This window comes from Diprion similis, chromosome 6 (assembly GCF_021155765.1).
Source record: "Diprion similis isolate iyDipSimi1 chromosome 6, iyDipSimi1.1, whole genome shotgun sequence".
In the NCBI taxonomy this organism is placed as follows: Eukaryota; Metazoa; Arthropoda; class Insecta; order Hymenoptera; family Diprionidae; genus Diprion; species Diprion similis.
In genome coordinates, this window is record NC_060110.1 from 3340784 (window position 1) to 3355539 (window position 14756).

The following is a 14756-nucleotide window of genomic DNA, read 5'->3' on the forward strand; positions in this document are numbered from 1 at the left end:
TAATCTTTGTCGATCTTAACTAAGACGCTGTATGCTTATGGGTTTATGTAATCTGTGTATAAAGTTCTTCATGCTACAAGGTACCAGCTGTGGCAATTGTTTGAATGAATTATGATTTATGACCATATTTATTACGAGTAAGTTCAGGTTATGGCCACGAATGGTATAGAGGGACTTTTTTTTATCTACGTACAGATGTGTCTATTCCGTTTAGGTAGTGGTGAAAGTTGGAACTAACGTAGAATGGTTTGTTGAGCATCATTGGGACATCGTATTTCGCGATGTGGAGCGATCGCCAAGAGTTCCTAACAACTGAATAGACGAACTGTTAACCCTAAATTTCGATAAATGTGTATTAAATATAAAAAACTAACGTTAAAGCTTGCTTTGAGTCGGATTTCAGTGATGAATCGAGCAATTGAAGAGATTGCAAGTCAAATTATTAATTGCATTATTTTATAAAAGTGATCACAAATAGTGCACCTTTCCTATCTACTGTGCAATAGAAATTCCAGTAATGCTCTATAATATAGGTGTAATTAAACGTGCATGAAAATGATTTGTTCAATACTAATTTTATTGATTTCAGAAAAGAAAGATGTACGCGTGCTTCTCACGCGAATATCGCGATCGGGCTGATGCGTACAACCTAAAGTGTACAATTTTGTAGCTTACTCTTGAAAATACGTATTTAAAGAGTGAGTGCTGAAATATTTTCACCTACCGTTTTTATTTTGGAAAACGCACAAGTGCTTTTAGCATATTCTTCAAGTAGGATCCACCAGATCTAAGAATTTCTCCGGGTTATTAGGGTCTACCTAGATTTGAGGAATGACTCTAGATTTTCGAAAACCCTTCATTTCCAAGGTAAAATTAATCGTTGGTGATAAAGGGGAACAATCAATCGAAATTACTGTTGGATTTACTATACTCTGGCTTAATAAGGAACGACCGTAGTTTTCCGTTAAGGTTACAATGATGTTCTGTTAAATTCGAGTTACTGCAGAAATGCTCCGAGTTACTATACTAACAACCCAATTTACAACGGAGAAAAGTTGCAGCTACAAAAATTGCAGCAACATCAACAACAAAGGCGCGCCAATCCTCAAAGTGGTATAGGTATGTAACAGTAATTGGAGTGAAACGTCTTCAACGGAGGTAACTACAGAATGTTGGAAAACGCAATGTTTTGAATTACTCTGTATGAACCGCAATGTTATGAAACCCCAAATGACTCCTATCGTCGGTTTTTTTTCCGCGGATCTTCCTGCTCTCACTTCTCTATGCCCGAACACAAAAACGTATTTAATATTTCAAATAAAAACCGGAAACTGCTAATTCTCGCTAACTTTTTTCACTCACTCTCTCCCTCTGCTTCTCATTATCACAGCCTCATTGTTTGAATATACGCTATTCAGAGTGAGACACTTTTTGAGTAGTTGAAGTCACGGTAAATCCCTCATAAATTTCATACACATGTGATTGCCACACATGTTTTTTTCCGAGTACTTGGAGAAGTGTTAAGTATAAAGCATAGGCAATTAATGTAGCAAGTCGCCGATTCCTAGAACTAAATGTAAAAAATGTACTTGAAGACTTGATGCCGAAAATTCCACCGTTTTTCTAAAAGAGAAGTAGAAAGAGTAAATCGCCGGGGCCTAATTCTGATTCTCTTTTGACTCGTGAAAACTGATAATCGCGATCTAGACCAATCAGAAGGCAGCTTTAAAGAGAAAATCTTCTTTTCACCGGTAAAAAGAAAATCAGAATCAAGCCCCAGGCATCCGGAGTAAGGAAAGGGTTTAAAACTACTATAAATGCGTTTTCCGAAAAGGAGCAGGATGGCACTTTCGTCTCTGACTTCGGGAAACTGAGTCAGCACTACGAATTTTTTCTTCCGTCTTTGCATAATTTGTTCTTTGCCCATAATTTATTGCATATCTTCTTAAAACTTTTGATACAGATCTATTGTAATGCATGTATTTTTTCAAAATAAAGAGTAATGAAATATTTCATGTAACCCAGTTTTATTACTCAAAGATTTATTTATATCCTCATACAAATTCTTTTCCCGAGGCTTACGACACGTATATCAATTTGTCCAGGTATCATACATTATGGTCCTATCTACGGGTTCACGAGGAGGTAATCAATGTACAAATTTACAATATATGAGAGAACTATAGAGTATTGTGTGACAAGGGATGAAATTTGGCCATTGCGACGTGTATCAAGATTGCGCCTGAGCGAAGCGAGGACGGCAATTACGTGAGTTCCACTCTCCAACTTTTGGGGTAGTTTCGCGTGTACAGAAAGTGTAGCGGAGTCGTGAGAGAGTGAGAGAGAGAGAGAGAGAGAAAGGTATATGTTGGTTATAATCTGTCTCTCTCGTTATACACCTGATTGGCCGGTACGTTTGCTCTCAGCCAATCAAATGCCGAGTGAGGGAGACAGAGTAACTCTAATATATATTTTTCTTTCTCTGATCATTTCAGCTGCATTTTTAGCGAAGTCTATGGGATAAGCAACTTCCTCCAGTAGTATGTGCTCTAAGGGCCCAAGTCACACATGTTGGTTTTTATAACAATTAAATGAAGAGTGGTGGGGCTTTGCGTGGTAGTTATGCGGGATGCGAATGGTCAATTTCTTCTCCATAGGGATGAAAGTGAAGCAATTGTGGACTGCGCAGGCGCGAACCTATCTTTACAACACTAAGATGAAATTTGCTACTTTCGTCCCGCTAAACTGCTACGCAAAGCACCACTTTTTATGCACGTATGATGAAAAGAATATTGGACTTACTGCTTATTTAAGCCTAATTATACAAGCCTAATGTTTTCTGCATGATATTGAGAATTTCAAATAACGTGCGCTGATTACACATTTGAAAGAGCGAGTTCCAGATCGGTTTACACGCGTTAGATAATGACGCCATCATTGGCTGTCTTATGGTCAAAACAAGGAATGAATCTAAGGATCTACATTTTGAATCATTGGACTAACATTCTGCAGTCTTATTGTAGATGCTTTTATTGAGAATTGTAAAAAATAAATCTGAGATCTCTACGTAATTTTAACATTGACCAAATAGAACCGACACTGTTCAAAGATGCACGGTGTACAATTACTTGGCGAGCCCTTGAAGAAGAAACAATTACTGCTAAAAATAAAAAAGACAGAGAATTTAGTTGAATATACAAAAATAAAACGCAGCCCCAATTAGAAGCCGAAGAACGCATTGCTGAACTCAAGAAAAGTAAAAATGAGAAATAAGGTCAGAAGAGAAAATCTCTACTTAAAAAATTCCTCCGAAGGGTAAGTTAAGTAAGTTATGACATAACAAGAAATTGCAAGATTGCCGCGCGATCAAAGGAAGTAAGGAACAAAGCTTCCCTAGTAAGCCATCCATCCAACAAATTTTTATTGTACTTTCTGCTGATAAAACCGTCGCGATTGGTCATATAAACCAGCCCCAGAGTGCTCTGCAGGCGTTTTGAGCTGGTATAAATACTGTTATCGAAAAGGTCTGTGGCTCACACGGATTGCCCATCGTTAGGCGCAGCGCCAGCACTGCTGCGCGCTAGAATAGCTGAGTATGAAAGTGGGGAGAGGCCTGACAAGTTCAGCAACGATATCGATTCAGTATAAGTTAAACCACCCCCGTCAATGGCTGAGCTTGAAGTGTTATTTACAAGTTGATAACGTCAATTTCGAGAGAAAAAAAACCATGTAAAAATCAAACAAACTAATGTTCCTTCAATTCAAGTTTAATTCTGTAGTAATCCGTGAAATTGTTATTGTTATGTAACAATTTGAATCGTAGTCAGAGTTTCATCACAGTATTGATTTGCTTACTCAGTGGTTTTGTTTGTATTTTTGTTAAGTTTTGTGGTCTTTCAACAGTAACGTACTTTGATATCTCGATTCAACGCTGGGCACTTATTAACGTGAAATACTATAAAAAATAATTTTCCTATTGTTATTAATGTCACAGTTATTTTTATCATTGTCACTGCTGTTGTTAATATTGTATAATAAAGTAAATCGTAATTTTATATTCAAAAGAGTGAAGGGTGAAAGGTGATTTGTTGAACATTTTCTGTATATATGTTGCGAAAATCGATTCCAACTTGAAAGTTAGAATACCAGTGGGTGAAATTTTAAATTAACGTGTTCAAAAAATATTTTCGGTATAATATTTTTATGATGTTCAAAAATGAAGTGTTGTAATATTAACTAATTTATAATCTAAATACGTGCGGTCAATTCAAGGTAGATCAATAATCTTGCTCTAAAAATTCCAAATTGGACGCAAAAAATTTAAAAAGGTAGCATAAAAAAAATTGGTAACTAACAAAGAATCGTTTAAAGCTTTCGTAATTTTCATACTTAAAAGGTTGCTGATATCAGGATATCTAAAATAAATATGCTTAAGACACACTCAATCATAACAAATACCAGTTACTCTTGATCATAAGCAGCCGTGGAAAAAGAGTGACTCGACTCTGTCGAAGAATGTCTTCTATATCGGCACAAGGTGTTGTTGAAAGGGCGAGTGCTGAATTAACCAAAAGAATCAACGGTTTGGGTCTGCGCGCATCGAAGCACCATGGTTGGTTATCATTCTAATTTTATACACATGCTTTGTGACTGATTCGAACTGGCCGATCGTGCACACGATACTATACGCTGACGCAAAAAGTCAACGTTATTCTCATTGCAGTGTAACGAGTGTCACAGAAGCACACTATCAATCTGTGTCAACAATTAGTCTGAGGGTCTAGGTGATTTTTACTAGAAAATACATTTTGAACATATTGCAGAAATTAAGATCGTTTCAGCGTGAAGTTGCAATATGCACATATGCATTTATGTCTAAGCGAGAGCTAGCCATCAAAAAACTTCCCTTGTGCCTGTAAGAAAATTTGTCATCTTATTATAAGCTCTCTTAATATTATTTATGATTTATTCGAAAGCCTGTCTCGTTTCTGGTAGTATATGGCCATAACACAGTCACAACAAAAATGTTATGCAAAAAGTGAAGCTGATTTTTGGTGCGGTAGAAGTCAATGATGATTTATAATCCAATGTTAAGGGGATGTCGCAACTCCGTGACATATGGAAAATCGTACTTCATAATTCTTACGTTTTCGGAGTACTGAAATTTCTTCAAACTTTAGTAAACGGTGGACGTATGATTGTGCTTGTGAGTTGACTAAGAAAAATTCGAAAAATTGATGGTAAAATAAAATAAATATCTGATTCAGCTGCAGTAGCGTACCATAACCTCAAGTCGTCGAATGAAAACTAGCCGCAAATACTTCAGCGTTTTCGGCAATTTAACGAACGTTTCTTGGTCAACCTACAAGCACAATCCCTATTCTACAAGCCCTGTCATTTCCCAAAATTTGAAGAGATTTAATTACTTAGGATAAGAATCATAAGCGATTTGCCGTATTTGACGGAGGTTCGACATCTCTTTAATGATTCCAGGTACATTGAACGTTGGAAAGTATTACCATATGCAGGCGAAAATATCTTACGACTGGTGAAAGTTTTGTCTACAAAATATAATGTGTAGTTCATGGAATTATTTTTCAAATGGTAATTGATTCGATGGTGTTTAAGGGCATACGTCATTGAGACTAAACTTTTTCGATGGATCAGCTATTTCATAGGCCATCAAAAAAATGTCTTTTTCTTTAAGTTTATATTTGAAAAAATAAATTTTGATTCTAGACATTGAATAATAACCAAAATCTTCATTGATTACTTATGAAGTTTGCTTTTGTCTACTTACGTTGATAAATAAGTCCTTAAGTTTTTGGTTGATAGCTATAATACGGGTGCCTATTCCGAAGAACAGGAAAAATTTTTTCCCGAAATGTAATGGACTTTGAACCACGTTATCAGGTGCAGTATAATGACAGTATGATGGGAGATTGCGTTTGGGGTTCGATATGAGAAAGTCCAAGCAAACACGGAAGAAGTACGAAAAATATTCATTTCTGAACTTTGTTTATCAATTCTTTTACATTTGCAGTTTATTATTAATTATATTATTTCTGAGTCAAAGTGATTTAAATGTGAAACTAAAGTTTGTTCAATTTTTATTTACATTAAATGTTTGAAAAAATAGGCAATTTTTCTTAGAATCAGAAATATCGTTCTGGTTTTACAAAAGCAAATTTTATCTATTATAAAATTTTTTTCTTTCATTACTCACTTGGAAGAAATCAAAATAATTCAATAATGGAATCAATATGATCTACCTATAAGGAACTAACTCAATACAATCTATCCAAACTAGCATCGAGAACATATTGTTCAATGAAACTTTTTTCATAGTTGAAATTTCATGCCCATCTGAAAAGTTTAGAGATTCACTGATGCACTCCCCTTGTAATAGGAAGAAAATTTTCATGAAGAAAGGAAAAACAAAAGAGTCGAGTTTTCAACCTACGAGCTAGGTATTGCGCATTCAAACCTCTAACTGTTCGATGCGGGAATCAGCTTTACCTAAAAATGAACGCCCAACACGTAAGGCATATTTTCACGCACTTATATCCTAGTATGCCATGTATTTGAAGTTTCGATCGATCAATTGCTTATTTTCATTTATCATATTTAATAAACGATCCGAGTGATGAAATTGGTGTACCGCGTAAGCTCAAGTTCACCATTTCGTCACTTTCGATAGCTTACCAAGTTCGATTTATTCCTCGTGCCCTTATTACTAGAATTTTCGATCAAGCTTGGTCGATCAAGCTTGGTCGATCAAGCTTGGTCGATCAAATTTTCAATGACGTTAAGAGAGTGTAGTACGATGACAAATTTACCCACCGTAATGACGTAAGTTTTTTTAATCGCTGAGTTTTAGACTAATTTTTGACACAGGTTGATTGCCGTTGAAAGAAGTTATTTTTAGACAGAAATTAAATATTTCTTGAAATCTCTGCCAGCAGCTCTCATGCATCATTGTTAGATGCATTGCCCCGAGCTAGTCAGGGCCTGAGCTTTATTGGTTTTAAATTTTTTCAGGGAACTCCATTCCTCTTCTCGATGTTGCCTCAAGTTCTTCTGAGAGTTACATTGAGACAAAGAAGAACGGAGAGAACTAGCAATTTCCGGTTCTTATTTGAAATATCGAAATAAATTTTCGTGTTGGAGCAAAAAAAAAAGCGTAGGGGGTACGAAGATCCGCATAACAGAGCGTTTCACAACATTCTATAGTTACCCCCGCTAAAAAAGTTTCACTTCAAAAATCCAAATATTTTCATTTGTAACAAATAGTATAGAAATATCTCCCTAGATGGCGCTATCGTTATATCGCGGTTGGTGAATTTCTCCTCGAAACTCATACCCCCACCAATCGCTCGTGCGCATTAAGCTCCGCAGCGCGAAGTGGGGGAACCATTTATATCACGATTCTCCTCCTCTACAGCCCCGAAGACTGCGATATAACGAGGTGGCACTGTACTGTCTTTTCGGTCTCACGGGATTCCGATAGAGTAGATACAGCCAGATGACATATCTTTACCACAATGCAATGATGCAGCATTTACTAACCCGATTTGTTCCATATTTGACCCCACGGCCAGAAGAGGTTTACCTTATTTACATTTTTCTTATTTATAATCTTATAGAATCGTCAATCGTCAATCATTTTCTGCCTGATTCTTTCTTCTCTTTTCTATGTCCTTTCTATTTATTGCTTCTCTTATTTTCTGTTTCAATTCCTTCATTTCTTCATATTTCTTCAGTCTAAGTTAAGATTTTAAATAGAAGTGTCTGTTAGATGTTAGACTAGATTTTTATGGATTTGAATGGAAGTTAGGCTGATGAGCGGTCAATGTCAATCATCATGAAACTATGACTTGCAGCGTTATGAATTATTTGTAATTGATATATTGGAACGATTAGAATTTCCACGAGTCGTTAAAAGTGATACCTATACGATTGTAACACACCCCGACTATGAGACAAATTTGACATAATCAGATTTGATACTCTAATTAACTTAAACATCAAGACTGTTCTAAATTATCCTTCGACTCTTCAGTTCTACTATATAATGCCATAGTGTGTGGCATCTTCGTTGTACAGAGATTTTGAAGGTTCCTCATTTCGTTATATACTAGAACAAAATTTATATCAAAGAGTTAATTTCTTGAAGGATTTGATGTTAGCGTGAAAATTTTCACATTTGTTTATAAATGTTAACAGGCGGGGGGAAGACCAGCGTCATGGAACGCGTCACAAACGTATTTTGCGGAGGCGGAGGAGGCACAAATACAAACTTGCAAACGTCGAACGTGAATGTCACCCCTGATAAACCGAGCAGAGGTGGACCTATGCCTGGTGGCACACCCACCAGCGGCAATATCAAGGGCTTGAACAATGGAACGACAAATCGAGGCCGCACACTTCGAAATAGAGCAAAAAACGTACCTCTAGTCAGTGGCGGTACAGGAGGGTACGCAACTCCAGCTACTTGGGAACAGCTAATCCAGGATGACCATTTCCTAGGTCGCTTCTTTTTGTACTTCACCGCCGGTGAAAGAAGGGTCTTGGCACAGGTATGCGATATTTTTAATAATTATGTATACGCCGTTGGAAAACACGTTCAATTATACATACCTTTACTTATAATAACTGCAGGGTTGTAGGGTAAAATACATAACTAAGTACATTTAAAATGGAAATCGCAAAATGATTCTACAAATTTTAGCGAATTGGAAGTATAGAACGGGTTTTTTTAATTCTGTTTCAAATGCAGAATATAAGATAGACGTTTGAAATAAGTTACAAAATGTAAAATCTATTTTATCTCAAGAATTTTACGGATGCACTAATTGATGTACCAAGAGAAAACGGAGAAGCTTATCAGGCCGAACGATCGACTGCACATACGCAGAATAATTGAACACTATTGGTCAGCGAAATCGTACCGTGATAAAATTTTCATCTACAAGGTACCTGGGGAACCAACTTACACGGAACGGGGCATAAGATGTCAAACTATCGCGTACCAAGCGACCAATTGAAATTATATTGCCATGATGAGTCCTCCAAAATTGACTACATTAATTATTTAAGATCTACTGAAACTAAAAAAACTCGCTTACCTGCTAAGTTTCACGGTTTCTCCTCGAATGTTACTGAATCACCTTATGAATGTTCTTGAAAGATTATATGATCGTCAAAGCAATATTTCAAGTTCCACTATTATTTGTTCTCGTGTAATTATCCAATCAAATGATACGTGCTGCCCTAGAGTAATATCACAACGAATACGCGAAAATCGAGAACACATTTTCGGAAAATACATTTTAATGTTAGTGAGATGTCGATGTGTAGAAAGCTATTCAAAATACCCTAACATCCTTAAAACTTCAGGTTTGTTCGAGATGGAGAGACGTTCTTTACGCCAGACCAAGGCTTTGGGCCGGGTTGGTTCCAGTAGTACGATGTCGGGAGGCCCGAGTTATGGCTTCTAGTTCACGAACTCGTCTTTATGCATCTTTAGTAAGAAGAGGATTCCATTCTTTAGTTTTGTTGGGCGCAGCCGACGAAGACGCCTTGGAATTAACGCATAGCTTTCCTCTGGCACAAAGGCACGTGCACTCCTTGTCATTGAGGTGCTGCGCTGTGACTGATAGAGGTTTGGAAGCCATGCTGGATCATTTGCAGGTGAAACCATGTTTTACCTATTTTGTGGATTAAAGTTTACACTTTATGTTGAATTAAATGAAAATCTTAGATTTTTTTTAACGATTTTGAATTCAATGGAACTATAAAGTCCTGTCGATAAGCTGCCAATATAGGTAAATCCCCAACAGCTGCATTATACTTTATCTCAAACAAGCGCTATTCAACTATCACAAAAATGAAACTGACTTATCTTTACACGTTCAGCAACCCATGTTTCAATTTTCATCTTTTGTCAACCGTCAAGTCATTTTGCGATAGAAGTCCTTTAATGATAATCCAAATAAGTGACATTTTACTTGGGTCAGTTGTTATATGCATTCAACGCTCATTAGAAGAGTTTATGAGTAGTTAATATACTCTTAAATAGTTTTTCGAATTATTTCAGGCCTTGTTCGAACTTGAATTAGCTGGTTGCAACGAGATAACAGAAGCTGGTCTTTGGGCTTGTTTAACCCCAAGAATAGTTTCACTGTCGTTATCAGATTGCATTAACGTTGCGGATGAAGCTGTCGGTGCCGTAGCTCAGCTTTTACCAAGCCTCTACGAGTTTTCTCTTCAAGCTTATCACGTAACTGACGCTGCACTTGGATATTTCAGTCCAAAACAAAGCGGATCGTTGAGCATACTTAGACTTCAGTCTTGTTGGGAGCTGACGAATCACGGCGTTGTTAATATTGGTAAGTGATATTACATACATTCTTACATCTGCAATTATAAATACCAATATCTGACTACAATTGAGAAAATGATCTCCAATGTTCAAAGTTAGTTTCAAAAAACGCTGGTACGCGTGTCAGCAAAATTTATATAAAAATAATATTAAAATACAATAATAGCTTTTCTACCGCAACATACTTTGAAAAATCTGCAATGGTGGATACATTTTTTCTCATGTACCAGTTTGGTGTCCCTCTTCGAATTCGTTGCAACTTATATGTGTCGTAGAACATTGACAACTAAAAAACGAGTATTTTTTTTATTGGCGGAAAAACAGTTTAAAGGGGTGAAAATGATTCCCAAACATCGGTACCCAACGTAGTGATTTCTTGATGCGCTTAATGCATTTGTATTCGTCGTCCATAAGTTCAATTACTTTTAATCAAAAGAATTTACGCACTCTAAATTGTTGCCATATGTGCATTCGGGTCATTTGTAGTGGATTTTAACTTCAAATGGAATATCGAATATTAGTTTATACTCCGCAGACAAAATTGTATTCTGAGAAAATATCTATTATTCCAGTACATTCCTTGCCCAACCTCACTGTACTTTCGCTGTCTGGATGCAGCAAAGTTACGGACGATGGCGTTGAATTAATAGCGGAGAATTTGCCCAGGCTTCGTTCGTTGGATCTAAGTTGGTGTCCTAGGATAACTGATGCGTCTCTGGAGTGCATCGCGTGCGATTTGAATCACTTAGAAGAGCTTACGTTGGATAGGTAAGTAGAGATAAATAAAAACCTGTTTATCAAAGTATTAATTACTATGAGTTGGTGATACTTGCAACACAAATAGATGGAAACTAATGTTTTTGGCCATCTCAGTAACTTTTCAGAAATTATTGGTCAGCTTTCGAATCACTCTGAGAAATAGAAATAACAGTCAAACTTCAAAAAATTGTATTTGTTGATAATAATTCCTGTTTCTCAGAGTGATACAATACATACCTAATAGCCTTGTGAAAAAGGTGCGCAGCGCAACTGATGATACTTGTATGCATATTTCACGCACACTATCAGTTACTCTGGGTACCAAAAAAATTATTACACCGTTCCACATACTTACAGACTGCCCATATATTACGTAAGACGATTTTTGGATTTATTGGACCCCCCCCCCCCCAAATAATAACAGTGTGAAACTCTGTCGAGTCACCGATCACTTCCCTAGTAGACTCGCCGGATATAGATGTGAAAAATAGACCAGAAACTTTTTGACACGCAGTTCGAACAAAATGTTGGTTATTAAGAGAACAAGTTTCACGCCAAGTTTAACCTCCTGCGGCTTTGATCCAACATTGAGTGTAAAATCTTGTGTTTTTAGCTTTCATTTTTCCCTCTGCATTTATAAGAGTTATTACATTGAAAAAATTTGAATATGTATCGGTTACCGAAATACGTACAAGGATGTATAATTTTTTTATTGTGATGAGGACTTCGAATAAGGAAAATTTTGAGAAATTTTTAAAGCTATCATATAAGGTATATAGCTGTGAGTGATATATATTTTTTCTTTCAGATGCGTTAATGTCACGGATATTGGCGTCGGTTACATTTCTACGATGGGTTCATTGAGTGCACTCTTTTTAAGATGGTGTCTGCAGTTGAGAGATTTTGGACTCCAGCATCTATGCAGCATGCGATCTTTACAAGTGCTTTCTGTTGCAGGTATGATTTTAGTAAAAATTACAAGTTTCTTAAATCCTTGATGAGATTCATAGCCAAACTGAATTGCGGTAAAAAAAAAAATACTGTAATCATGGCATACGTAGAATGCTACGTATTTTTCTCGGAAAAAACAGAATTTCATCAAAATCATGCAAGAGATAGATTCTCCACAGTTTTGTCACTCGCAGAAATATACGGAGCGGTTTCTCCGCAAAACTTTTCAATCCACATAATATCCTCGAGACTGTCTTGGCATTGAGAAAAATTGAATTCATCTTAGTAACTAGAAAATTCTAGTAACATAAGTAGGTAAATCGTGACAATAACGATCGTTGTTCACGATCACGGAAAAACGCGGTAACAGCATATAACTATTTATAATTTAATTATAGTTGTCAATGCCATTTTCTGGTTTCTGCAATATTAAATATATTTGTTTAGTCTACTTCTTTTTTTTTTTTTTTTTTTTTGTTAAATATGACCTTAAAATCAATTCGTTGTTGTGCCGAAATCAAATTTTCGCAGTAATTACAAGAAAATGTAGTACGAGTTGGCTAGGTTACACGCAACTCGTATTGATAACTCCGACTAAGAATAAAAATGAACGGAATTCTTATCAAGGTGATCCCTTATGGATATTGTCTCTTCAGGGCGTTATTTCAGTGCATCTATTAAAGACACAAGAGAGCCATAGAAAGGTTATCAAATTCAAAAATTGTGGCATACGAATTTGCCAAAACGTAAAGTTAAGGGTTAATATTTTTCTGTAACTTTTAATAAAAACTTTGAATGTGAAACATTGAAATGTATATTTATAAACAGGTTGTCCACTCTTGACCAGCAGCGGCCTATCGAGCTTGATACAATTGCGGCACCTCCACGAACTAGAACTAACCAACTGCCCTGGAACATCACGCGAGCTCTTTGATTATCTACGAGAGCATCTCCCACATTGCCTGATCATTGAATAAACGCCTGACGCCGAATATGTTCACACCGAAGGTAAACTAGAGGTAAAGGTAAGGTAAAATTGAAACGTTTACACCGAAGGTGAAACAGGTAGAGGTAACATCTACGACTCAGGTCACCCATTGAAAGAAAAATTGAAAATCAGACATCGTAAACAGTCGTTCCACTTTACATCCTCTCAACCATGCCCCAAGCCTTGTTTGTTGGAATCTTTGCATTCTATTACTGAGTCGTTTCCAAACTCAGAGATATAAATTAGTTTGTCACTCGTTTCATTATTCGTTTGAAAATGGACGGAAGAATATGATCCAACCCAAGAATATTGCATTCTATCACTTGTGACATCGATTCATTATAAGTGGTAATAAAATTTCAAAGAGAGGCCTCTGATCGGTTTTTACACGTGAGATAGCAGCGTCACTTTTGTCACCTTATTTGCCTGTAATTCGTGTGAGCAATCGTGAACCTGTTTTGTTACAAGATTCCCAATTTCTTTAAGTGGGCAGCTATCACTTTTTGTGAATATGGGTTTCGATCTGATCTCATCGTGTTTATTATGATTCTGAGACCACTTTGAACAATATTGCATACTCAAATGAGCTGCAATCTCATTTTCACATTATAGATTGACTTCAATTTATATTACCACACTTTTCGCTGCAATACTTGCAAAAGAAATATAATTATTTAATTGAAATAAAATCAATTGTTGACGTAACATAATTGTTTTGATGGTGCTTCGTTGGTTAGAGTATATTGTAAGTTGAAAAAAATATATGCCAATGAAATTTGTATACGCTTTTACTCAGTATGTACATCAAAATATTTATTGCTGAGAACTCGTAATAATTTCGTGTATTTCACTTTCTTGCGTGTATTCTGCGTCTCTATAACTGGCATTGTGGCGAAAAGTGATCTGCTCCTCGAATATGAGATATCGAAGGTATTCGCTTTGCTCTGGCTTTCCCTACCACGTTTCACCTGCGGTATAATCGTCGTCGTTGTATATATTGAATCCAGAAATGGAAAATTGATTGCAATGACTTAATTTGAATAATAATTTGGTCATAATATAAGTAATTCTGAATGTCGCATGTAGGCATGACACTCTACTTATATGAACATATTTAAGATTGTCAGCTACGATTAGGGGAGACAGTATTTGACTTAAGACTTTTTTCAAAGCAATACATAAACATTTATGAGGATAAAGAGTGTTAACAAAAAATATCTGATAACGTACTCAAGGGACAAAAAATCTTAATAATGCAAATAAGAATTTAAGTCAATCGTCATTTTTCGTTTAGCTTGCATAGAGACAATAGTTGTTATTACTTACAGTTGCTTGACAGTAAATGAGCAATTGATTGACTTATTCAAATTCCTGAAAGTATTGCAAAGAAATCCTAACACCTATTAATACGCTAACGGATTCACATTGGTCCGAAACAATTTTTACTGATATTTCGTTGTTGCACTTGGTCTTTCATGCGAAAAGTAAAATGTCGAATAATTGTTCGTCATAATTATAAATTATTACGTAATTACTTTTTATACAAAAAAGAAACTATTTTATTCGTGACTGTATATCTTTTAATTGTACGACTTTTTCCTGGTATGATTAAAATCTGTGCTTGAGGACATGGGTCAACCATCATCACTCGACTTACCCACGTGAGAAAGACAA

The 14756-nt window shown here is 36.1% G+C and overlaps 1 protein-coding gene across 1 annotated transcript; it reads left to right on the forward strand.

Moving 5' to 3' along the window:
* Positions 1-3639: 3639 nt before the first annotated feature.
* On the forward strand, positions 3640-13221 carry LOC124406955 (F-box/LRR-repeat protein 16). The gene is made up of 7 exons (XM_046882697.1): positions 3640-4612; positions 8227-8579; positions 9400-9693; positions 10100-10391; positions 10957-11152; positions 11952-12100; positions 12923-13221. The coding sequence occupies exons 1-7, from the start codon at positions 4516-4518 to the stop codon at positions 13069-13071; spliced, it is 1530 nt and encodes a 509-aa protein (XP_046738653.1). The 5' UTR covers positions 3640-4515; the 3' UTR covers positions 13072-13221.
* Positions 13222-14756: the final 1535 nt, after the last annotated feature.

Coding starts and splice junctions, on each gene's coding strand:
- LOC124406955 (XM_046882697.1), top strand. CDS start 4,516: ATGTCTTCTATATCGGCACAAGGTGTTGTTGAAAGGGCGAGTGCTGAA. Junction 10,392..10,956: donor TCACGGCGTTGTTAATATTG/GTAAGTGATATT, acceptor CTATTATTCCAG/TACATTCCTTGCCCAACCTC. Junction 11,153..11,951: donor GAAGAGCTTACGTTGGATAG/GTAAGTAGAGAT, acceptor TTTTTCTTTCAG/ATGCGTTAATGTCACGGATA.